Source organism: Taudactylus pleione, unplaced genomic scaffold (assembly GCF_031769625.1).
Source record: "Taudactylus pleione unplaced genomic scaffold, aTauple2 ptg000360l, whole genome shotgun sequence".
NCBI lineage: Eukaryota > Metazoa > Chordata > Amphibia > Anura > Myobatrachidae > Taudactylus > Taudactylus pleione.
In genome coordinates, this window is record NW_028284761.1 from 7,095,747 (window position 1) to 7,120,838 (window position 25,092).

At 46.5% G+C, this 25,092-nt stretch overlaps 1 protein-coding gene across 1 annotated transcript in view; it reads right to left on the reverse strand.

The window, feature by feature from the left end:
• Nucleotides 1-25,092, reverse strand: part of PKHD1L1 (PKHD1 like 1) — a 426,685-nt gene that overhangs the window by 372,506 nt on the left and 29,087 nt on the right. The window contains exons 4-16 of the mRNA XM_088444365.1: nucleotides 22,348-22,492; nucleotides 18,114-18,222; nucleotides 16,770-16,827; nucleotides 13,325-13,418; nucleotides 11,474-11,527; nucleotides 9,610-9,683; nucleotides 9,477-9,519; nucleotides 7,683-7,753; nucleotides 7,493-7,603; nucleotides 6,527-6,616; nucleotides 5,826-5,924; nucleotides 2,508-2,770; nucleotides 86-174 (exon numbers count right to left, since the gene is read on the reverse strand). Of these exons, the coding sequence (XP_088300491.1) occupies nucleotides 86-174; nucleotides 2,508-2,770; nucleotides 5,826-5,924; nucleotides 6,527-6,616; nucleotides 7,493-7,603; nucleotides 7,683-7,753; nucleotides 9,477-9,519; nucleotides 9,610-9,683; nucleotides 11,474-11,527; nucleotides 13,325-13,418; nucleotides 16,770-16,827; nucleotides 18,114-18,222; nucleotides 22,348-22,492 (1,300 nt within the window). The remainder of the gene's footprint in view (nucleotides 1-85; nucleotides 175-2,507; nucleotides 2,771-5,825; nucleotides 5,925-6,526; nucleotides 6,617-7,492; nucleotides 7,604-7,682; nucleotides 7,754-9,476; nucleotides 9,520-9,609; nucleotides 9,684-11,473; nucleotides 11,528-13,324; nucleotides 13,419-16,769; nucleotides 16,828-18,113; nucleotides 18,223-22,347; nucleotides 22,493-25,092) is intronic.

The following is a 25,092-nucleotide window of genomic DNA, read 5'->3' on the forward strand; positions in this document are numbered from 1 at the left end:
TCCGGTCAACACACACACACACACACACACACACAAGCACACACACACACACATCACACACACACAAGCACACACACACACTTACGGGTTTCCCTTCTGGAGGAGAAAAGTCTTTGACTTCTGAGATGAATACGTGAAGTAGGAAGCTGTGTAGTAACCAGAAGCTATTTGTACCTGATAATAAGAGACACAGTATTAGTGACAGTCCCAGCAGAGGTCCCTGCATTAGTCTGCAAATCATTCACATGCTTATTAGATTAGACAAACAGATAAATGTTGCTGGGATGGGGATGTTTAAGGCGATGGAACAATAGCTGTCTCTGTACTGTATTGCTGTATAACGCTCTGTGACAGGCTGGGCTTTTCTCCTGATGGTACTCAGCAGAATGCAGCACTGACTGGCACAGTTATGTCTGCAATTATAATTCTTATAATGTTCCAGAAACAACAAGTAATCAGTGAAATAATAAAAAAAAAGTAGACATCTGACCCCTCAAACTGTAGAAATATATATATATATATAAGAAAAAAAAATAATAATAATAAAAAAATATATATATATATATCTTGAGTCAGCTTTAGGTGAGTACTCACTTTATTCTGAGTACTGGAACCCTATATTCATAGAAAAAAAGCACTAATGACAGGGATGCCTATTGTATTCTGGGCTTAGCGGATCAGTATTTTGTGGTGTTTGTGTAAGATGAGAACTCTGCTAGTGATGACTTATCTGTCGGGTGATCACTTCTAATTTCATTGTGCTGCTTTACGCAGATTACAAAAGGCTTGAATACATGGGTTTCATTTAAATACTGGAAGTAGCCATAATTGTGGGAATGTTGGGTTATCATCGAGGCAGTCTCTGGCGGTTTCTCTGCGGTCTCAGATTACCAACTAGAATGTATTTTATCTGTGGTCCCAAGGAACTATGGGCCCATTTATCAGTGGGTTTTATCAAACGTAACAAGTGCTAAAACTGGTTATGTATGATAAATGGTTCTCCAGCCAATCAGCTCGGCTTCCAACTGACATTTTTCAAACATATGACAGTTAGGAGCTGATTGGCTGGAGCACCATTTATCATACTCTTTGCGTATGATAACTCTTTGCGTATAATAAAACTTGTTGATAAATAAGGCCCTATATGTTCCCTAATGTGCCCAAACCCAACTATATGACAAGAGGACGCAACTAAAACATTAGATGTTATCATATATGACCTAATAAGCTGTGTCATTCATTTCTGCCTACAACGCTCACATGATGAGGAATACTTACTAAAGTGCAGGTTTTTAGAAGTAGTGATTGTGCCCATAGCACCCAATCAGATTCTACTTAATATTTATATAGCACCTTCCAGAAGACAATAGCTAGAATCTGATTGGATGCTATGGGCAACATCTCCACTTCTAAAAACCCGCACTTCATTAAATATACCCTGATGAGTGCACTGTCTAGAGCACAGGTTCTCAAAATCGGTGCTCAAGACCCCATACAGTGCATGTTTTCCATGTTTCCTCACAGACTCACAAGTGAAATAATTAACTCCATCTGTAGATATATTTAAATGTGTCAGTAAGTAATGAATACACCTGTGCAACTGGGTCGTGACCTGGAAAACGTGAACTGTGTGGGGTCCTGAGGACGGAGTTTGAGAACCACTGGTCTACTGTAGAGGTTTCTCATCCATCCAATGCTATGGCCATTTCCTTGTTTTGACTTCATAGAGCAGAATGAGGGGGAGATGTATCAAGCCTTTGAGATAAAGGCGAGACGTTGCCCCCGGCTATCAATCAGCTTCTGTCAGTTATCTAGCACAGTCTTTAAAAATGACAGTTAGAAACGGATTGGTGGCTTTGAGTAACTTCTCCAAATAATCTTTCTCCAACTTCTCTCTCTTTGGGGTAAATTTACAAAGAATCGTGTCTGGCCGGCTATTAAACACCCTTGACATCGCATAGACACAAGTGAGTTTTTTTCAAAGAAGCTCTCAAATTTACTAAGGATTGTGTTAGAATAATTGGCTGATTCAGTTTAGGGCAGAATTGCAAAGCTGCACGCAATTCCATCCTTACTAATATGCAAATGCAGCAGGAGGTGTATTTACGATCCCAGCACTGTGACCGAGGTCCCAGGCTGGGATCACCATCGCCGGCCAGCTGAGTAAACCTCACCTTAGGCAGGCTGGCCGGCTTGCGAGGCAAGTAAACCGCGTCCGTGGACGCAGCCCCTGACCTTGCCACTCCCGGAAATCGTGGGCCGACACGTCATGTACAAGGACACTGCAGGCATGTCATGTGTGAGGACACTAAGTAGAGTGATAGATACGTCCACAATGACAGCCTTGCGTAAAGAGTTTTTTGGTATGACTTAGACGCTGTAACAAGAGTGTGGCTAGAGACTGAGATGTAAAATGCCAAAAGTTATTTCTCTGTAGACGTTAGTTGTGTGGACAAAGTCATTTTTGCAATAACGTATAGTGATGATGATGAGTAGATTCTCATTACCTTGCCTGCTGGGTCACCGGTTTCATTGAAATACAGAGCATATTCGTCATCTCCCCTGATATAGAAAGTGTAGTAATCTGTCTCTGGGGGCACAAAGAAACCACTGAAACGCGCACTAAAAGCATTATTCTCCAATGGCCAAGATCTCGATGATCCATCAAACCAAGAAGCACCAGCGTAGCCTGTTGAGTTTTCATTTAACTTTACTACGTTATTCATTTGGAAAGTGGCATTCCACCTCTCCATCTTTAGTCCTCGGCTTCCTGTAGGCAGTTAAAAGGAAAATATTTTAAATAAAACTTTTGCTAATACAGTACTTTAACTTCTGGCCAGAGGCATCGGAACAGGAAGAATTAGGGGGGCAGCTCGCTCCTCCTAAATATTTGAGAAGGACACCAGAAATTGCTTGAGAAAGTGATCAAAATGACCTCCTTGCTGGGAAGACTGTATCTGACTAATCAGAGGAGGGGAAGGCCGATAGGCAGCGGGCAGGCGGATAGGCAGCGGAGGAGGTGGACCAGATATAGCACCCTATGCCTCCCGTTGTAAGGGAACTGCAACCTAGTGCTACAATGCACGGCCCCTGCCTCCTCCCTGACAACCTCCTTACAGTCCGTGGCGGGACCTGTTATTAATAGAGATGTGCGTAGACCCTCATGGCTTGGTTTTAGTTCTAAAGCATCATCATGTTTTGGTTACGGCAAAACCACCCTCGTGTTTTGGTGCAGTTTTGGAACTTTAAAAATCTATTAAACAGCTAAAATTATTTAACTTTGACCTGTTTTGTGACTATGCTATTATTAACATCACTAACAGTCATTTTCAGTCAATTTTGACCACCTCACAGCACCTGAATTCACGAAGGAAGGGCTTAGATGCAATCCAAAACACGCAAGATCAAGTTTTCAGATCGAAACTCCGTACTTGGCGAGAGACCCGAGCCTGGACTCAGTTCAACTCTGAACCCCAAAGTTCAGGTGTGTTCAGTTTTCAGCAAAATTGAACGCTGATTTGGATGTCTCAGGACTGGAGTTGAAGAACTGCTTCATAGACCTTCCACACTTTCCTGGGCTCAAGTGGCAGCAGCACAGGGTCACAGTATCAGGTGAGTGTGTGTGTAGAGAGAGGGGCTTGAGGATTGGGGTGGGGAAGCTAATAGGTTTAGTTGTGTAAAGGTATTAAGTATAAGGAGGTATGCTTTTAGAGGCTTTCTTATGAGGTGAAGGGGTTAATACTTTATTAGAGTTAATTAAGGAGAAGGTGTTATTTTGAGTGGACTGAGGAAGGTAATGCGGGACTTAATGAATATGAATCATATTATTTGAGGATGCAGGGATTTATCAATTATATACTAGTGTATGGGGACAGCGGGCCATTCCGGGAGAGGAAGGTAAGTAGGAGATATCTGTGATACTAGTGTATGGGGACAGCGGGCCATTCCGGGAGAGGAAGGTAAGCAGGAGATATCTGTGATACTAGTGTATGGGGACAGCAGGCCATTCCGGGAGAGAAAGGTAAGCAGGAGATATCTGTGATACTAGTGTATGGGGACAGCGGGCCATTCCGGGAGAGGATGGTAAGCAGGAGATATCTGTGATACTAGTGTGTGGGGACAGCGGCCCATTCCGGGAGAGGAAGGTAAGCAGGAGATATCTGTGATACTAGTGTATGGGTACAGCGGGCCATTCCGGGAGAGGAAGGTAAGCAGGAGATATTTGTGATACTAGTGTATGGGGACAGCGGGCCATTTCGGGAGAGGAAGGTAAGTAGGAGATATCTGTGATACTAGTATATGGGGACAGCGGGCCATTCCGGGAGAGGAAGGTAAGTAGGAGATATCTGTGATACTAGTGTATGGGGACAGCGGGCCATTCCGGGAGAGGACGGTAAGTAGGAGATATCTGTGATACTAGTGTATGGGGACAGAGGGCCATTCCGGGAGAGGAAGGTAAGTAGGAGATATCTGTGATACTAGTGTATGGGGACAGCAGGCCATTCCAGGAGAGGAAGGTAAGTAGGAGATATCTGTGATACTAGTGTATGGGGACAGCGGGCCATTCCGGGAGAGGAAGGTAAGTAGGAGATATCTGTGATACTATTGTATGGGATAGCGAGCCATTCCGGGAGAGGAAGGTAAGTAGGAGATATCTGTGATACTATTGTATGGGATAGCGAGCCATTCCGGGAGAGGAAGGTAAGTAGGAGATATCTGTGATACTAGTGTATGGGGACAGCGGGCCATTCCGGGAGAGGAAGGTAAGTAGGAGATATCTGTGATAATAGTGTATGGGGACAGCGGGCCATTCCGGGAGAGGAAGGTAAGTAGGAGATATCAGTGATACTAGTGTATGGGGATAGCGGGCCATTCCGGGAGAGGAAGGTAAGTAAGAGATATCTGTGATACTAGTGTATGGGGACAGCGGGACATTCCGGGAGAGGAAGGTAAGTAAGAGATATCTGTGATACTAGTGTATGGGGACAGCGGGACATTCCGGGAGAGGAAGGTAAGTAGGAGATATCAGTGATACTAGTGTATGGGGATAGCGGGCCATTCCGGGAGAGGAAGGTAAGTAGGAGATATCTGTGATACTAGTGTATGGGGACAGCGGGACATTCCGGGAGGGGAAGGTAAGTAAGAGATATCTGTGATATTAGTGTATGGGGACAGCGGGACATTCCGGGAGAGGAAGGTAAGTAGGAGATATCTGTGATACTAGTGTATGGGGACAGCGGGACATTCCGGGAGAGGAAGGTAAGTAGGAGATATCTGTGATATCTCCTGTTTTACCTTCTTGATGAATGGCCCAAAAACGTAATTTCTACAATTGCAGGTGAAAATTGTCATTTTCACCTGCTTTTGTAGAAATTAAGTTACGATGAATAGATAACTTAGCCTGTGTCATAGTCACATAATATTAAATTGAAGTTAGTGCCATGTAGCAGAATAAACCTGAGCAATAGGTACTAAATGTTACTTTACCCATCCTACAAAGAAAACTAATTTAATGAAACAGCTACTAATAGGGTAGCAGTGTTGGGGGTCTATTTATCACAATCCGCATCTCAGATGTTGGTGGGATGTGAAAAATTGCCCAATATTGCAATGAGATACTTAAATACATCACAAGGATGTTAGAAAGCTCTGACCCTGCAAATCATCTTTATACACTTTTCAGGGTATTTTCCCCATAAAATACTCTGACAGTGTAACCGTGCATGCGCTGCTGGTTCTCACGTACCCCCCCACCTCGTGATCACCTCCTACCTGCGACCACCCCTCCTGTGACCTCACTCCCCGCTGAGCTAGCTTATACTTACCTCCGTTTAGGTGATCAGTGAGCTCCTTTGTGATCCGGTGATTTGATGGCTGTGCCCCGGTCTTCTGATCCCTGCAGTAAACTGAGGACGCTGCCGGGACTTCACAGCATCTCAGGTAACCAATCAGATGACAGAGTCACGATCGCCTACATGGAGGTAAGTGTGTTTTTTTTTTCTCAGACACGCAGGCTGATCACCGAAGCCTACTAGGGACCCAGCTTTCCCAGCAGGTATGGAAGGCTGTGTTAGAGTAGGTGATACTGGGGAACCCTGCTTAACGCCATCTCCATGTGACGTTGTTATGGCAGGACACCCTCCCGGTATTCTTTTGCCTAATAGAAGCCTGTGGGTTTCTTTTTGCATCATTCCCCAAAAGTGATCCAATAATATCCCTCACAGAGTCATCACCGGCTCACCGTAGGACTCCCAGGTTATAAACCCGGAAAGCCTCACAACGCAAGGGACGGCTCTTATCTGAAAAGCTATCCTTTGCGGTTTTAATCATTATACATGCATAATAAATGGCGCTATGCATGCGGTAAATGGCAAGATGTATCGTTATGCTCGATACATCCCGCCCTTAATGTTCGATAGATAATAGAAAACAACTTGCTATTACTAACTATACTGTATTGGCACAGACTACATTAGGAGATTATATAAACCTTTGACACATAAAACAAAGTCCTGTAATGAAATACCTGGGAAGAGAGCAGGTAGAACGTCCGGCCTTGGCGGCGTCCTACAAGTTATTGTTGTGTCTGTTAATCCAAGTACAAGGCATTCCTGACCTGTAAAACCCAGTACAATGCACATTCAGGAATAGGAGATTGTCATTTCATGCTAAGATTATTTGTACCTACGCAATACATTATATATTATACACTATACTGTATATTATTATATAGTGTACAACCAAATGAAACACATTCTATTTAAAAAGCGCGATTGCACATCTGTCGATCATCCCGTATGCCCATCCCCACTGTGCCCCATCCGAACGTGATAAATACAGATGCCATTTTTCTTGATCATAAATGCCATAAACCCTATTTAATAAATGCGTACAGCAAAAGATGCATCAAGTAGTGCAAATAATAGACAAGTGGAGAAGTTGCCTTAAAGCGACTAATAAGTTTTGAGGTAGCATTTATCAAGTACGTTTAATAAAATGATAGGTAGAAGCTGATTGGTTGATTTGCGCAACGTCTCCATTTGTCCACTTCCCCACACTTTACACTTATTAATACATCTCCCTCTAGTACCCTAGTATTTCTCAGTGTGAAGTTTAAAGGAGCTGGCTTAGGGGTTACATTAACTGGCAGAACACTCCTATTTGAAGCACCAGTGTTGGCCTCATGTGACTGTGGGCTGTTGGAAATGATGAGTGTACAGGTGTTGATATTGCAGAGATATATAGGCATACACCAGCAATAGCTCACACTATGAACAGCCCAGTTACTTAACCAGTGGTGTTGGTTTATATAGTAGCTACAGCCGTACTCACTGTTACATGTACACTGGTAATAGAGCGGAGCAGGGTTCTATACAGCTCACAGTTGGTGAGTGCATGCTGCAAATGGGTAGCGGTGCAGGTATGCTGGAACAGCGTTAAATGCAGGTATAGACGCATCCTTTCTCATCCAACCTCAATGATATATACTAACCTCCTACAAGGACTTTGGCTGGAGCATCAGTTTGATCGAAGAACTGTCCGGTTATTGTGATAATTGTCCCTCCCTCTATGCTTCCGGCAGAGGGGTAGACTCCTGTAATCACTACAAAATAACCACAACATGCAGGGTATGAATACAAAGCCACCAGTAATGAAGGGATAATATAAATAGCCTTACTTACCTGCATACGTCTGGTACATGGCAATTTTATTGAGCGAAGACACAAAGTATGTGGCCAGGTTTGGTAAACTCCTATAACAGGAAAATGGTTGAGAGTTACAGGGATGTAGTGAAAACACCTGCAGACAAAGCATAGACAGTCAAAACGGATAGTCAAAAGGTCGGCAACCAAAACGTTGACATGGACATAAAGTCGACAGGTCATATATTAGACAGTCGAAAAGTCAACATGGTCAAAACATTCACACATTACAAAACTTAGAAAGTTTAAAATGTCAACATCCAAAATACAGACAGGTCATAATGTCGGCAGATATATATAAATATGCCGACATGTCAGCAGTCCCCTTACTAAACATCAATTGTCTACCATCGACCATGACTATACAATCAATCATCATCGATGAGCCATCGTTTAAAAACCCATCCATTGTTTTATCAATAAAACATTGTAGGTCTTAAAAAATCACATTGATGATTGAAAATAGCAGGACAGACCCTCGATGATCGATTTTGTTTGATTATCAATAGACTTTTCTATGTGTTAAGCTCTGTGTTTCATAACATCAATTATCGACGACAGACCTATAAAAGTGATTGATAGATGGAAATCAATCATCAATAGGAATATATTACTTATTTTAAGCCATAATGACTGATATCAATTATCATCAGGTTGTATCAGCTGTGGGTGCTATCGATGTTCAATACAATCGATCAATTGCTGCTTTCCATCTTCAATCTTAAGGCCTCACACGTAGCCTGCCGATGTTTGCCAACTGCGCATGCGTACAAGACGCAGTGCACGTGCGCGATCCAGTAACTGCGGTCGGGAAGCAATCGCACCCAGTATACAGACGCTCCGCAAGCATGAGTGACAGGACGTGCCGTATGTGGGTGGTGACAGGAGGTGGTCAATGGTAATAGGGGGGTTTGGTGGTGCGAACACAGGCGTGTCTGTGCGTTGGAACGCCATTTCAGGGGCGTGCATAATTAAGATGCATCGTCAACATACACGTCACAGGGCTGAATTAAACACTATTGGGCAACGCCACCTAAAGATGTTACCCATCGGAACAAAGCACCAGAATGCATCCCATTCCGGTGCTTAGTACATATGGGGTAAGCGTTAAAACACCCGGAAAACTGCTGTGTGGGTGTGGCCAGTGCTGTGTGGGTGTGGCCAGTGCTGTGTGGGTGTGGCCAGTGATGTGTGGGTGTGGCCCGTGCTGTGTGGGTGTGGCCAGTGCTGTGTGGGTGTGACCAGAAGGCATGTGGGCGTGTACACCCCTACACTATCAGCCCGAATGTTTTCCTTAATACATAAGCACTACGTCAGTAGCTGGGCTGACCCCAGCTCTCTCCCTGCACTGAATGGATGTCGCGCACATGCGTGCAGCATCTATTCTTGTTCCCAGGGGCCGGCACCGCCGCACAGCTGCGGCACTGAGGTGCCCAACATCCTTACCACCCGCGGGACACTTCGTGCCACGGGTGGGACAGTGCCCGAAAAACAGGACTGTCCCGCTGAAATCGGGAATGGCTGGGAGGGGTGCACCCTCTATGGGGTGGCGCCCTTGTTCGACCGCACTGGTCGAACATCCCTCAAGCCAGCCCTGTTTATGACTGACTGTGTGTCCAGCTAGGCATCTGGTCACCATCATGCTGCTATGGTGATGGGCCTATTTTTACGTGAAGGCCTGGACATGTAGCTCCATCCGCCTCATTGATAACCTGGCCCTGACCTCGCCCCTGACTTGTAAAGGATGGTAAATATATGTGCCGTATAACATACCTTCCATAATAGCTGTCTAGAATAAAGCTGATATTATGATGCCCTATTAGGAAAGAATAGACAAAAAATATTGTTAGTCCCATAAACTATTAGGCTCCCTGGAGAGGTCCGCACACGGTAACGCGCATCTTACCGACATACGTCCCAGTAGTATAGCAGATCATTGAGCCTGTATCACTGAAGGCACTGTCAAGCTGCAATCCATACCTACATAGATACACAGGATATGATAAGTGTATTGCACACAGAAAGTGATACTTACATTGTTTTACATTAAAATTAACATTTAAGTTCGGTAAATACTATTGTTTATTGTTTTGTTTGTTTTTTCAATTGGATGCTACACAACAACATTAAGAGATTAGAGTGCAGCGCTATCCCCAGAGTAACATAATGGTGCAGTATTCTCACACCCACTGATTCATTTCTGCACAAAAAGAATTGCCCCAGCCAGTGTGGAGTGGGCGGGACTAGCATTTAAAAAGCGCTAAGTCCCACCAATGACGTGCACACAACTACTACGGGGCTCAGTTGGATGCAGATGCACCTTTTTCCGCATTCGCGACTTTATTCCAATTCTGCTACAAAGACCTTCCCTGTTGTACATCCGGACATCCAAATGCGCAGGGACTGTGATTCCCACTGTCACTGCCCGTAGGCACTGAAATACCGCTCGGTGCGACTTTAGACGTCACCATCAATCGCTCCATTGAAACTTGCACCTGCCCTGTTTGCGTGGAGATGTATGCCATTTTTTTTTTCACAAAAAGTTGAACTCTACTGGTACTATAAAGCTAAATTGGTGACAGCGAAGCAATCAATATTGCAGCTGACAATCATACGGATATATGCCACCACGCATGGAAATAAGAAGCAGGCAGAGGTGTAACTAGAGTGAGTTCCATAGTGCAGTTGCTATGGTTCCCGGAGGCTTAGAGGGCCTGCCTCCCTTCCTTGCACCCAGCCCACATTGGCATCACTGTGTTGCATAATGTGAACTCGGGGCATTGTGTGGCTTAATGTAAACTCGGGGCACTGTGTGGTATAATGTGAACCCACTACAATGGGGCTTAATATGAACTGGGGGCACTTCAATAGGGCTTAATATGAGCTGGGGGCACTAATATGAGGCATAAAATGAACAACTACTGCGTAGCAAGGTGTCTCTCTAGAACACAGATTCTCAAACTCGTTCCTCAAAACCCCAAACAGTGCATGTTTGCCAGATCTCCTCACAGAATCACAAGTGAAATAATTGGCTCCACCTGTGGATTTTTTTAAATGTGTCAGTGAGTGATGAATACACCTGTTCACCTGCCAGGAAGACCTGGAAATTGTGACCTGTGTGGGGTCCTGGGGGCCGAGTTTGAGAACCACTGCTCTAGAAGCATTGCAGGCCCCATCAAAATGATGCTATGTGGCTCACAAAGTTCTAGTTACGCCCCGGGGTGCAGGGCAATTAGTACATTCGATATCTGACACTCCTATTGTTTTTTTTTTTCCTGTGGCCGCTCGCAAAGCTGTGGGAGACCTCCCACGGCTTGTGCGAGTGGCCAGGCAGCCGTCGCGATAACCGCGACCATCGGCCTTGCGACGAGACCCTGTGGTAGGGTCTCGGCTACCGCAAGGTCGAGTGGACTTCCTGCTCTAATAGAGCAGGAAGTCCACTACTGACATCAGTTGTGAAGTCAGTAGGGCCTCCCACAAACGCCAGGCGTTCCTAAGGGAACGCCTGCGTTTGTGCAGCCACACCCCCTACCCGCCTACAAAACAGGGCGAGCTGTCACTCACCATCGACAGCCACCCCGTCTTGTAGCGAGCCCCGTAGCGAATGATCTTCAGTCGCTGGACGGAGCTCGCGCATGCGCAAGCCGGACTTGGCGCATGCGCAGTGGGGAAACATTGAGCCGCTTGCAAGCGCTGTGCGCTCGCAAGCTGCTCTGAATCAGGCCCTTAGCTCTTTAGTGCTTTTAGTTGATTTGTTGTGGATTACTCACAGTGTGTCAGAATTAGGTACAAGCAGATTACACGGCATTCCTCCTGCATAAACCCTGTGAGAAAATGAAATCAATATTCAAAACTCTGATTAACACAAAAAAAACAACAACAAGGGATCATTTCTGATGTCAAATAATGTTTTAAGCTATAAATACAGCTCTTAGTGTACTTGGGGCTCGTTTCAGACCCGTTCGCACGCACCCAGCGTATGCAAACCCAGAAAAGTGATCGCACGGCAATGTATTAGCATGCCCACTATGTCTTGGCGTGTGATCGTGTGTGTATTTAAACGCCCACTGGCCTGTCTTAAGACGCCCACTTATGCACGTCATCTCCAGGAAGTGTATGCAGCCATCGGTAACATCGAGTACCATCAGATGCGATCGCAGCACTTGTGGTTGACTATACCCTACCGCAAGTGAAATAGAACCAAGTGACGTGTACTATGACGCTCTGTAATAATTATACACACCTCTGTAACGGCATTAAGACACTCAGACACGCCTGCGTTCGCACCACCACTACCCGTTTCCATCGACCAACCCCTGTTACCACCCACAAACGGCTTGTCCTGTCACTCGAGCGAGCTATCTGTGTGCAGCGAGCGAAAGCTTCCCAATCGCATGGACTAGTTCGCACGCTGCAATGCATACGCATGCGCACAGTGTGAACCATCGGCAGCTACGCGCGAATGCAGCCTAGCGAGCGGGTCTGAATCGGGCCCTTGGTACCTAGCTTATCCAAAGCGCCACATTTGTGTTTGGCTGTCTAATTAAGTCCTATTTATATTGTATCTTAGCGTCCCAGTAGGTCAATGAATTTACTTTGTTCTGCGTCCGTCATGACAATTCCTGTGATTTCAACAAGGTAATTTCCATTCGTTTGTACACAGAGAAACCTTAACACTTTCTTTGGTCAACTCTATGAGACGGATTATTTTTTAACAGACACTTTTTAAAATCGCACATTTTTGGGTGATATTTAAAAGGATAAAGGCAAAACCCGGCCTGTTAACTGGGTAAATATATAACTTCACAACTTAACACTCCGGGCTGTGCCTACAGTATCACAAAATGGGCAATTTAACTCAAACTGGAAAAATTGGCAAAAATCTGTCATTTCGGAAAGCCACCGGACAATAATTTAGGCTCAGGACCTGATTCAGACCCGCTCGCAAGATGCGATCGCTCGCTTGCAGAGAGGGGCCGGATATGTAAATTAAGCGCTTGCACTGCGTCGCGTAAGGACGCCCACTGTGTGTTAGCGAGCTACGGCAAAGAGCGCTGGCAAGTGTATGAAGACGCCCCCTTGCCATTCGCAACACACGTAATCTCCGGGAAATGTATGATTAATCGGGACCATCGTGAGCCATCGGAGCTGCTCGCAGCCCTTGGGGTTGCCTTTCCCCGCCGCAAGCAGTGCGATCAGCGCGGGCTGAAATACATGCAGGTGACGTGTACAATGACGCTACTTTGCTAATTATGCACGCCCTTTAAACGCCGTTTTGGCGGGCAGACACGCCTGCGTTTGCAACACCACTCCCCCGTTCACATGCACCTTCCCCTGTTACCACCCACAAAGGGCACTATCTGTCACTCAAAGCAGCGACCTGATAGTTGCTTCCGAGCTACCAAAAGCAGATCGCAACGAATGGCTTGCGCACGCGCACTACGAATTATACGCATGTGCAGATGGGCGAAAATCGCTCAGAGTGAGCGATCGCGCCTTAGCAAGCGGGTCTGAATCAGGTCCTCTGTGTGCTAGGTGGCGTCCTTAGGTAGCTTCCGGGTGCATTATTAAAAAAAATAATTTGACGGGAAAAGTTTTTTTCTTTGCTCAAGATGTCTTGCCTTAGAACTCGGACATTTTTCCCATTGGAACTTAAAGCCGTGTTACTGCCATAGACGTCGGTGAAGATTTTGCCTGTGATGGTGATCAGTGATCCTGCAGGGATTAAGCAAACAAAATGGTTATTTAATAAACACAGACTAATTGTAAGCTAAACCGAGCTAACATAATAAGATGCAGGGCACAAACAATAGGGTCCCGACAGCACTGCTGTCCCCCCATTACTTACCAAAAGTCAGCATGTTTAAGGCAGCTACATCTGGAGAGTCCTATAAAGATCGAGTCATCTACTAGACAGGAGCTATGGGCTTGATTCAGCATAGATCACTGTTGCAATAGCGTACGCAGACGGCCAATTGTTGCATACTGTGCATGCGTGTATGCATCGCAGTGTGTGTCCGCGAGTTAGCATTGCGATCACTCTGCATTCACTCACGCAGATACAAAGCCATCACAGGCAGAGTGACGGGATGTCAACGTTTGGGGGTGGTGATGGTGGGGTGGTCAGAGAAACGCAGGTGTGTCTGTCAGCTTGAGCGCCGTTGCATGGCCGTGCGTAAATTAGCCACTGCAAGGGCATACGCAGGTTTTGTACTCACTGCGTACTATGAGGTTAGCAATATCTGAGTAAGGTCAGACCTGTTGTAATTGTGCATGAGGGACCGATGTTACTCGATGTTCCCGATGTATATGCAGGACTGTACGGTATTACGGATGTGTGAAAGCGGTAGTGGGCGTCTCTTTGCTGGCTTTGGGCGTCTCTATAATAGATTTGCAATTGCAGTCATTAGCACATTTTTGCAGTAGACCTGTGTGCGTAATCGCAGCTGAGATCGCAATAGTGATACGTAGGGAATCAGGGTCCCATTCAGACCCGGTCGCTAGCGCCCATGCGCTCGCAACCGGGTCGATGGTCCCCACAGAGCATGCGCATGACGGAGCCGGCTCCGTCATGCGCATGCGCGAGACCCGGCTAGCGACGGGCACTCCGTCGATGTTGAGTGACAGCTCGCCCCGTTTGCTGGGTGGGCCGGGGGCGTGCCCGGCCAAACGGAGGCGTTCCAGTCGGAACGCTTGCCATTTGGGGGCGGCCCCACTGACATCATTGATGATGTCAGTGGGGAACTTCCTGCTCAAACAGAGCAGGAAGTTCCCTGGGGCTTACGAGAGCCCAGACCCAACCTTAGGGTCTGGTCGTAAGCCCCGATGGTCGCGATGGTGATGACCATCGCGACCATCACCCTGGTCGGTCGCTAAAGCTTTGGGTGGTAACCCACAGCCTAGCGATCGACCAGAAAGTGGCACTTTAAAAAGTAAGTGTCCGCCCTCATTCAGATCGACTCTGAATGAGGTCCTCAGGCCCTATACCATGTCCAAGCAAAACCTTCTAAAGAGCAGCCAATAATATTCTACCTATCATTTTATAGAATGTGCTACACAATTGTTAGCTATAGGTATATTTACTAAAGTGCTGATTTTTGAAGTGGAGGTATCACCCATAGCCACCAATCAGATTCTACTTAACATTTAACTAGCACTTTCTACAAGATAATAGCTATAATCTGATTGGTTATTATGGGCAACACCTCCACTTCTAAAAACCTGCACTTTAGTAAATATACCCCCCCTCCCAGAATCTGATTTCTTGCTCAAAATATTGCAGCGTTTGAGGCTTTGTCCTGGGAAATAGTGGTGACACACCCTGAGGGGTACTGATAGCGCCCCATGAAAGTCTAACGTTTATCATAATGTACGGTTAGGGCTATTGTTTCCAGTGGAATGAAGCAGTGAAAGCCCAGACTACTGTAGATTATACTGAGGGAGTAATCACATAATTCAGGAAAAAGTACCAAATGACGGGAATCGCTACCCATGGCGGACGTTTAAGTCGCGCTAAGCGTCTCTCGCCATATGGCGCAAAAATGCTAGGTGTACGATAACACATCTGTATTTCAATGTCTATTGCTGTTTGACATTTTGCAAATGACCCCCCCATGTATGGTTGGAGAGGCTGAAGAGTAACAGAATAGTTTCTGTAAGGCTAATGGCCTTTACACCCCGAGGCTTTTATATGTTTATTTTCAGGCTCCTTTAAGTTTCTTTAAGATATTTTTGGGGGCTTTATGGGTGACCAGTAGTGTTGGTAGTTTGGTATGGGGCGTCGCTTGCATGCTTATATAAGGACAGATGAGGTTACTTACAATTGAGTCTCTTGTTCCAGAAAAATTGCCCAACCTCCCTCCCTAGTTATTGAGATTTGTTAGAGTGATGTTTGGTTTTGGCTTCGGTAGCGTAAAAGTGCGGCATTTGCTGTTATGAAGTGTTTTTGTTGTCATAATGGTTTCAGTTGCCCGCCCTACGGCGACACCACTTACTGGATGAGTCCACGTTTAAAGTTAAGGGAGAGTTGGACATCAGCAAATGGTTCGGTGTGGAAGTGAGTTTGAGTTGTTGCCAGGGGTGTAACTAGGTATTTAGAGGCCCATTAGCAAAAGTTTATAAGGGCCTCTATGTACCACCCAATGATGAAAAATATATATAACACATGTAACTTTGACAAGGCAGATGCACCTCTTGTACCTAAAGTAGTTACACCCATGGTTGTTCCGTCCTTTTTACGCCACCATATCTTCTTATCCCTTCCTCCTCCTATAATTGGTCAGTAAATATTTGACATCTTTTAATTCCAACACTGTTGTCTGTCGTTATTTCATTATTATGTCAAATTTAATAGGATAAGGGGTATAATGAGACATAAGCCATTACGGCGTTTAAAAGCAAACAATTTAACTCTATAACGCTCAGGTGTGACATTACGTGACACCTATCACTTTGTTGCAACACCATTTAAATTGTAACACAAATCTGTAACACTATCAGCTTTTTCACTTGTATTGGGGTGCCTTGAGGTAACACTGGGAAGCAATTGATAATTTGTGTCGCTAGAACCACGTTTCATTAAAATAATACAATTAATATTATATAGTTAACAAAAGCTTTGCATGCCGCAGTGATAATGCATAATCCCCCTACACCGCAGGTTCTCAAACTCGGTCCTGTGGAACCCAAGCAGTGCATGTTTTCCAGGTCTCCTCACAGAATCACAAGCAAAAAAATTATCTCCACCTGTGGATATAAAAAAATGTGTCAGTGAATACACCTGTGCACCTGCTGGGTGACCTGGAAAACATGACCTGTGAGGGGTCCTGAGGACCGAGTTTGAGAACCACTGTCCTAAACCATAAATAAAACAGAAGAAGGAAGCAAGAGAGAATGCAATTACTGATATATTGAACATATATGTATATGTATATATATATATATATATTATATATATATATATTATATATATATATATATATATATATATATACATATATAGTAAAAGCATATCCTTTACATAATGAAAATAAAATATATTAAAACCCAATTTCACGCCATAAATACCTGGAGATCCACTTCGCGGTGCTATACTGTTAATCACTGGGGTGTAGTATATATTTGTCTGAAAATTGATAAGAAAAATAGTCTATTAATCATTCTGCTTAACACATAAAAATGATGTTACTACAAGCGCCCCAGAGGCTATACGCACGCAACGATAACAGTGAAATATCGGCAATGCAATAGGCCAGTGGCTCGCAACATCAGTCCTCAAGTGCTCCAAACAGGTCATGTTTTCTGGATTTCTTAATCATGCATAGGTGAGTTCATTTATTTTGTTGGGTCAGTAATTATCCCACCTGTTTCCACAGGTAGAAATCCTGAATATATGACCTGCTGTGGGGACTTGAGGACTGGAGTTGAGAACCACTGCGATAGGCTAATATAAGGGTTATAACCGTTATACAGTATGAGCTGCAGCTATTTTAAAAACAAAATAAAAACAAACCCATATACCCTTTCTCCGTGGCTGGCAGTGCTGATATCGCCAGCCTCAGAAGCCGTTATAAGCTCTTCAACATGTGCAGAGAGCGAGTGAAGCTGGGTGCTGCCTAATAACCTAAGGGGTGTTCCTGGATCCTACTCTATTGATAGCCTGCATTCTTATAAACATTAAATTAGTTTCCAAAATGGCTGCCAACGTACCTAAGGAAAGTTCCTGGATCTTAAGGTGCGTATCCAATAAGCGAGATTTGCAGGCGATTGAACGATAACGACGTCGTTATCGTTCAATCGCATGCAAATCGTGCATGCATCAGGCACATTTATGTCGGAAACGACCAGCATTGCACGCGCCCGCTGGTCGTTTCCGACATCTATCATCGCCCGCCCTGAATGAGGACGGCCGCTTCCATTTTCTGAGCCGGCCTCCTGGCCGCTCGCTAGGCTGTGAGTTACCACCCACAGCTTTAACGAGCGACCAGGATGATGGTTGTGATGGTCAAGACCACCACGACCATCGGGGCTTGCGACGAGACCCTTGTGGTAGGGTCTCGTCTGCTGCAAGCCCCAGAGAGCTTCCGAAGGTCTCCCACTGACATCACTGGTTCGCGTTCGCTTGGGAATGCATCCGTTTGTGAAACCACCCCCCCCCGCCACGCCTACAAAATGGGGCGAGCTGTCGATCAACATCGACAGCCGCCCCTTTTGTAGTGAGCCCCGGAGCGAGAGAATTTCTCTCTCGCTCTGGGGCTTGCGCTCGCACAGTGCGGCCACTGCGCATGTGCAGAGCCAAACATTGACCTGCTTCTGAGCGCTCAAGCGCTTGCGAGCGGGTCTGAATGAGACCCAAAGTATCATCAATCTTTAGGGAAAAAAAACAAGTAAAAACAATTGATGTCTGCGTACCTGGAACATACACCACCAAGTCTGGAAATATCCACTGCAAATGTTTTTGGTGTCGACGGGCACTCCATCTACGCTGACACGCACCGCGTAGTAATCTGCTGGCATAGGCCTGCAAAGGCGGAAAGTTACCATCACTGTTTTCTCCACAGTATACCATACCCATATTTATCTTCTAGAACTACAGTGTATCTGTCACCTACACACACCTCTCCCCCTACAGAACCCAATTCAGTCTCCTCACACTCACTTATACCCCTTTTACACCAGAGCAAAAACCTGGGTTTTTACTGGGTCTACCCGGGTCACAGCTCAGTGTAAAAGGGTCCCTGAAAAATAACCCAGGTCAAGTGACCCAGCAATCCAACCCAGGTAGCTACCAGGGTTGGACCCAGGATGGACCCGGGTAATGGTGCAGTGTAAACGGTGCAACCCGGGTTATCTGACCTGGGTCATGCCTAAAATGGGCTGATTGGTGGATGTGGGGCATTCACCTCCCACTTTTTATGACCTCACAGGTTTAGCAGGGCAGACCTGAGTTCAGTGTCATCAGGGCTGACCTGGGAGTGACCCAGATCGAAGGTGCAGTGTAAATGGGTCTGACCTGGGTCTGACCAGGGTTGGAACCATGTCCAAAAACCCAGGTCGGACCTGGGTTTTTGGTGGAAAAGAGGTATTACAAAGCTCTCACCCACTCCTCACTCTTCACACTCCCACCCGCCCACTTTCACAAAGTAACACCGTCTCTCCTCCCAACCGATTACTTACTCTCAACCCAGTCTACAAGATTTTGCCTGTGCTGGTCCTTACCTCTGCAACTCTCTCCCTCTTCCTATACTCCAAACAGACTTTCAAGACCCACTTCTTTATCAAATCTGCCCAGCTCTCATCCTAACCCACTGCTCCATGCTCCTGGCTCTCTGTCTCACCCCTGTGTGTCACCCCTATCTATCTGGCCCTCCTCTATAGACTGTACGCTCTCGTCCTAACTCACTGCATTGTTTTGTACTGTTAGGCACGTTTTTGTGTGTGTGTGTGTGTGTGTGTGTGTGTGTGTGTGTGTGTGTGTGTGTCTTCCTACTGTTCCTGTTTATGTACATTTTAAGGCCTCTTGTGGGGCCATATAAATAAAGCATAATAAATATGATACACACAGTGAGGGCAATCATTTTGTGGTCTGAACATTGTTCCTGAGAATATAGACTATCAAATCATCATTGTAGCACAAAGGCTTGGTTCCAATGGTTCCTAGTGAGTTCATAGACTCTGGGCCTGATTCAGAGCCGCTCGTAAGCGGCCGCTCGTTCACTCCGAGCGATGTTCGCACATCTGCGCATGCGTATGGGTCGTAATGCGCATGCGCCAACCAGTCATTGCGGTCAGAAATCGTGCGCTCGTAAAACAGCGAGGGCCTGCTAATTTGAGTGACAGAATGAGGCGTTTGTGGGTGCTAACAGGGGAAGGTGCTTGAAAACGGGGAGTGGAGATCCGAACGCAGGCGTGCCAAACGGTCAAAACGGGCGTTTAATGGGTGTCCATAATTAACAAAGCAGCGTCATCGGCCACGTCACTTGGTTGTTTCTTAGCCTGAACTGCTCGCATGATTGCGGCAGGAAAATCCTACCACAAGAATTGCGAGCAGTTCAGACGCCTTTCGATGTACTCGATTAATCTAATAAATAGCGGAGATGACGTATGATGCGAGCGGCCAAGGGGCGTCTTTACAAAATAGCGAGCGCATGTTTAGGACGCTCGCTCAGACATAGAGGCGTCAACAGACCGCAAAGAGCGAGCGCTCAATTTAAATATCCGGACCCTTTTTCAGATCGAGCATCCGCAAATAGCGTCCGGCTCTGAATCAGGCCCTCTGTTCTCATGAATATTGGTTGTGGTCACAAAATGCCTGCCTCTGTCTAGTGGAAGTCATTTGTGCTGTGCACTCAGTGTAGCATGCAAAGCTTTGTCCTGCCCCCATACACGTAGCTGCCAACTAGGGGGAGTCGAGCAGGGCACATGCCCTGGCGCCACCATACCGGGCACTGGCACTGGGGGGTGGGTTCGCCATAGGCCGCGGTCCAGGACAGTGGTTTAAAGTCAGTGTAGTGCGCACTACACAGTAACAAACACATCGCCGCCGGCACTGTGTAGTACACTCATTGAGAGTCAGACAGACTCTTAATGGCTGCTGCACCCACAGCTGGAGCCGGGCTGGAGCTCAATCCGCCTTCCGACTCCCGCAGTGGGTGAAAGGAGAGACATCATGACGTCTCTCCCATAGTGACAAGCAGGAGGACGGAGGAGCGGGCGACGGCGGGTGCAGGAGCAGGGATTCAGGTAAGTGTTGTGTTTTTTTATTGTGTGTGTCTTTGCTCTATATATGTAAGGGGCAATACATAGGGGGGCACCACTACTGGGGGCACTGCATAGGGGGGCACCACTACTGGGGGCACTGCATAGGGTGGGACCACTACTGGGGGCACTGGAAAGAGGGGCACCACTACTTGGGGCACTGCATAGGGAGGGGACCACTAGTGGGGGCACTGCATAGGGGGGCACCACTACTGGGGGCACTGCATAGGGGGGACCACTACTGGGGGCACTGCATAGGGGGGCACCACTACTGGGGGCACTGCATAGGGGGGCACCACTACTGGGGCACTGCATAGGGGGGCACCACTACTGGGGGCACTGCATAGGGGGGACCACTACTGGGGGCACTGTATAAGGGGCACTACTGGGGACACTTTGTAAGGGGCACTGCATAGGGGGGACCACTACTGGGGGCACTGTATAAGGGGCACTACTGGGGGCACTGCATAGGGGGGACCACTACTGGGGAATTTGTGTAAAGGGCACTACAGGGGGTACTGCATAGGGGGACCACTACTGGGGGCACTGTATAAGGAGCACTACTGGGGGCACTGTATTAAGGGCACTGTATAACTGACACTACTGTGGGCACTGGATAAGGGTGCACTACTGGGGGCACTGTATAAGGGGCACTACTTCAGGGGGCACTACTACAGTGGGCATTGAAAGAGAGGCACTACTACTGGGGGCATTAAGGTGCATATGGAATGGAAAGGAATGTTCCCAGAGTGAGGAGAAACGGTGGTGTGTCATGTTGATATGCCCCTATTTTTCAGTGACCACGCCTCTTGCGACATTTGGCCACACCCACTATTTCAGCCTGCACCTTTGACGTGAGCACATACTTTGGGAGGGCTCCATTTTTTAACTTGCCCTAGGCTTCAAATACCCTAGTCACGGCACATACTATGATGCTCCTCTTCTAATCCTTCCGTGAGCACTGTCCACATCAATCGATATCTTCTTCAAAGGACCTTCTTTTGCAACACTGCAGGAAGCTGTCACCGATGGACAACAGTATATTATTGCCCAGGGCTTGACACCCAACACCTATTAGGTGCTGTATACCAAAACTTACCTGCCAACCACTGAACCAACACATTGTGGTTTTGTCAAACTGGTTTTGCCTTTTAAATTATTGCTGCATTAAAAAATAATGGGCAGACTCGCCTATATTTCGCAGGCTATTACAAAATCCTCCTTAAAACCTTGGCAATTGAGTCACCCTGGCCCAAGTTAAGGGTCCGATACATCTGCGATGTATTGAGCCAAATCCCCAATCTCCAGACACCGGGGTCAGAGCATCGGTGTAACCCAACATGTTGGATTTCTCTGGTTTGCCGATCCTGACCAAAATATAATCAGCTCAGCAAATCAGGGACTTTTTTCAATGATTCCCCCGATTGATTGGCTATCATTGATGGCGGACAGTAGACATTTTGCTGCCTGATGTATGGGACCCTTTACATCCAGTCTCATATGAGACAAGTAGTCTAGTAGTTCACTGAAAATTGTTAATATAAATGACCAAAAGAGAATAGGGGGAAGGTCCTAAAACGGTAATGGGTTGGATTTTGATGTGACAAAAGGCATGGTGGTGCCCCATTAGGGGGCATACCCACATTAAAGTGGGCGTGTCCACATCAGAGTGGGTGTGACTTCCAAAGTGCTAGGTCACCCTCAACAACCTCTCCTCCCCTAAAAACACCCTGGAACTGCTCCTAACACCAGATACACCTGATTTTGGTTCCCACTGTACCCGCTCACCATGGACATACCTCCTAACTTCCTGACCTCCTAACTTCCTGCAAGTCGGGACAAACATGCCAACCTCATAGAGGGCAGTCCCCTCTAATCAGGTCAATACCTTGTGTAGCAGGTGATCTGTGTCGCATGGCTGGAATCTTTCTCCACATCACACGGGATTGAAAGGGAGGAGGAAACCAGCTGGACGCTGTTCCCCAGGTTGGTGTTGCCATCTCCGTAATTAAACTGATTGGCCTCTGCAAAGCCTGCGGAGTGAGAAGAGTAGTATAAATATAATTAAATGTCAATAAATAACCTGGATGTATGATAACGTGCACTGTCCAACCAATGCTTTACATATGAGAGATTTGTAGATATCATTGATCCCTATTGATCACTAGAAGTGCAAGGGGAGAATATTTGTGTACTTCTTACCAAGGCCACCTGAGACCCTGTATTCATTCTGAGTAATTTACTCTTTACATTCGTATAATTACAGAGAGATCACGTACATAAGCCTCATTGTCATCTTACGTAATGTAGTCCCTAAGTGTAGGGGGTAATGTGATAGCACTGACAATTACTCCCATACAGAGCTTCTATAGACCAATAATTCATCATTCACAGTATTGTGCCGCAGAGCATAGTTTTCTCGAGCTGTAATATTGAATTTCCTATTGTCCAATATCACATGTAACAATAATATTATTCTGCCTGATATCATAGAAGTGTAGCTGTTGCTCAGAGACTGTAGCTCTTAACTTATAATCTTCAGTTGGTTCATAATAAGGGCGGGATGTACTAAAGGTAAAAATGCAGTAAAACCCCCGAAAATGCAGTTTTCAGGGGTTTTACTGCATTTCCCGTATGTACTAAGGACTTAATTCAGACCCGCTCGCAAGCGCCTATGCGCTCACAAGTGGGTCGATGGTGAGGCCATGCGCACACGCAGAGGCCGCAGTGCGTGTGCGCTAGCTCCGGAGCGAGTGACATATTCACTCGCTCCGTGGCTCGCTACAAAAGGTGCGGCTGTCGATCAACAGCTCGCCCCGTTTTGTAGGCGTGGTGGGGGGTGGCCAGACAAACGGAGGCGTTCCTGAAGGAATGCCTGCCGTTTGTAGCGGCCCTACTGACATAACCAGTGATGTCAGTAGGGAGCTTCCTGCTCTGTTAGAGCAGGGAGCTGCCTGGGGCTTGCGGTAAACGAGACCCGACCCCAAGGGTCTCGTCGCAATCCCCGATGGTCGTGATGGTCTCGACCATCATCTAGTCACTCGCTAAAGCTGTGGGTGGTCACCCACAGCTTAGCGAGCGGCCAGGAGGCCACCTTTCAAAAGAAAACCATTTTGTGAATGAGGTCCTAAGTGCCTGGAATGCGATGCATTCTGATGCTTCACCTCGATGGGTAACGCCACCTTCAGGTGCCATTACCCAATAGAAGCCTATGGGCTTCTTATCAGGACACTCCCCCTTGGGAGGGATCTGATCGGATCCCTCTCATGAGCCCCCCGCGGCCCGCCGCCTTCTGAGCAGCCAGAGAGATTTCTGGGTGTTAAACCCGGAAGTCCCCCTGCCCGGCAGCGTCACAAAAGACAGCTCTAAAGAAAGATGGTATGTACCCGAAGTCAGGGGGGGATGTACTGCATCGCTAATGCGATGCATAGTACATCCTGCCCTAAATCTTTAGCTATCCAAGATTATAGGTACCCTATAATCATTCTTATATTACAACAGTTGTTGCCCACAGCTTCGTCTACCATAAAATCACTTCTGCCAACATTTGTTTTAATATGAGGTGTTCTAGTTGTATTGCTTCCCATAGGGCCCCTGTTGCGGTAGTTGCCCATGTGACCAGCAGCGCTATACAGACTGGTGGCAGCAGCGCCGTCACCTACCTCTCACACCCTGAGTTGCCCCCCCTCCAGTGTGTACTCCGAAAGAGTGTTTAGTGCAGCCGGGAACCTTGTCAGCGAAAGGCGTAGGAGGTTGCTTCCACAAAATGTGGAGAAGATGATGTTCATAAAAATTAATTATCAACTCTTCCAGGGAGACCAGCCTCCAGAACGTACAGAGGGACCTGTGGTGGTGGATTCCAGTGGGGACGAATTAATACTCTGTGAGGATGAGGATGTACACAACACTGAAGAGGGTGAGGAATCGGTGGATGAGGATGAGGACGACATCTTGCCTCCGTAGAGCCAGTTTGTGCAGGAACAGATTAATTGCCAGCTTGTTTTGTGGGGGCCCAATCGAACCAATCATTTCAGCCACAGTTGTGTGGCAGACCCTGGCACTGAAATGATTGGTTTGTTAAAGTGTGCATGTCCTGTTTATACAACATAAGGGTGGGTGAGAGGGCCCAAGGACAATTCCATCTTGCACCTCTTTTTTTTCTTTGCATTATGTACTGTTTGGGGCCTAGTTTTTCAAACTGCCATCCTGTTTGCCACTGCAGTGTCACACCTAGATAGGCCACGAGTTTGTGCCGCCCACTCGTGTCGCTTAGCATGGTCATCCAGCTACCTCGGTGCAACCTTTTGGACATAAAAACACTATTGTGAGGTGTGAGGTGTTCAGTATAGACTGGAAATGAGTGGAAATTAAGGTCATTGAGGTTAATAATTGCATAGGAGCAGAAAAACCTACAAATTCTGTGATTTTAGCTGTTTTTATGCTTTTTTTCAAAAAAAATACAGATCTAAAACACAAAACCCAGAACCCAAAACACGGAAGGGTGGTTTTGGCAAAACCAATCCAGATCCAAAACACAAAGAAAGATCCAGATCCAAAACCAAAACACAAAACACGAAAAGTGGCCGGTGCACACCCCTAATATATACACACATACACACATACAATACATCTT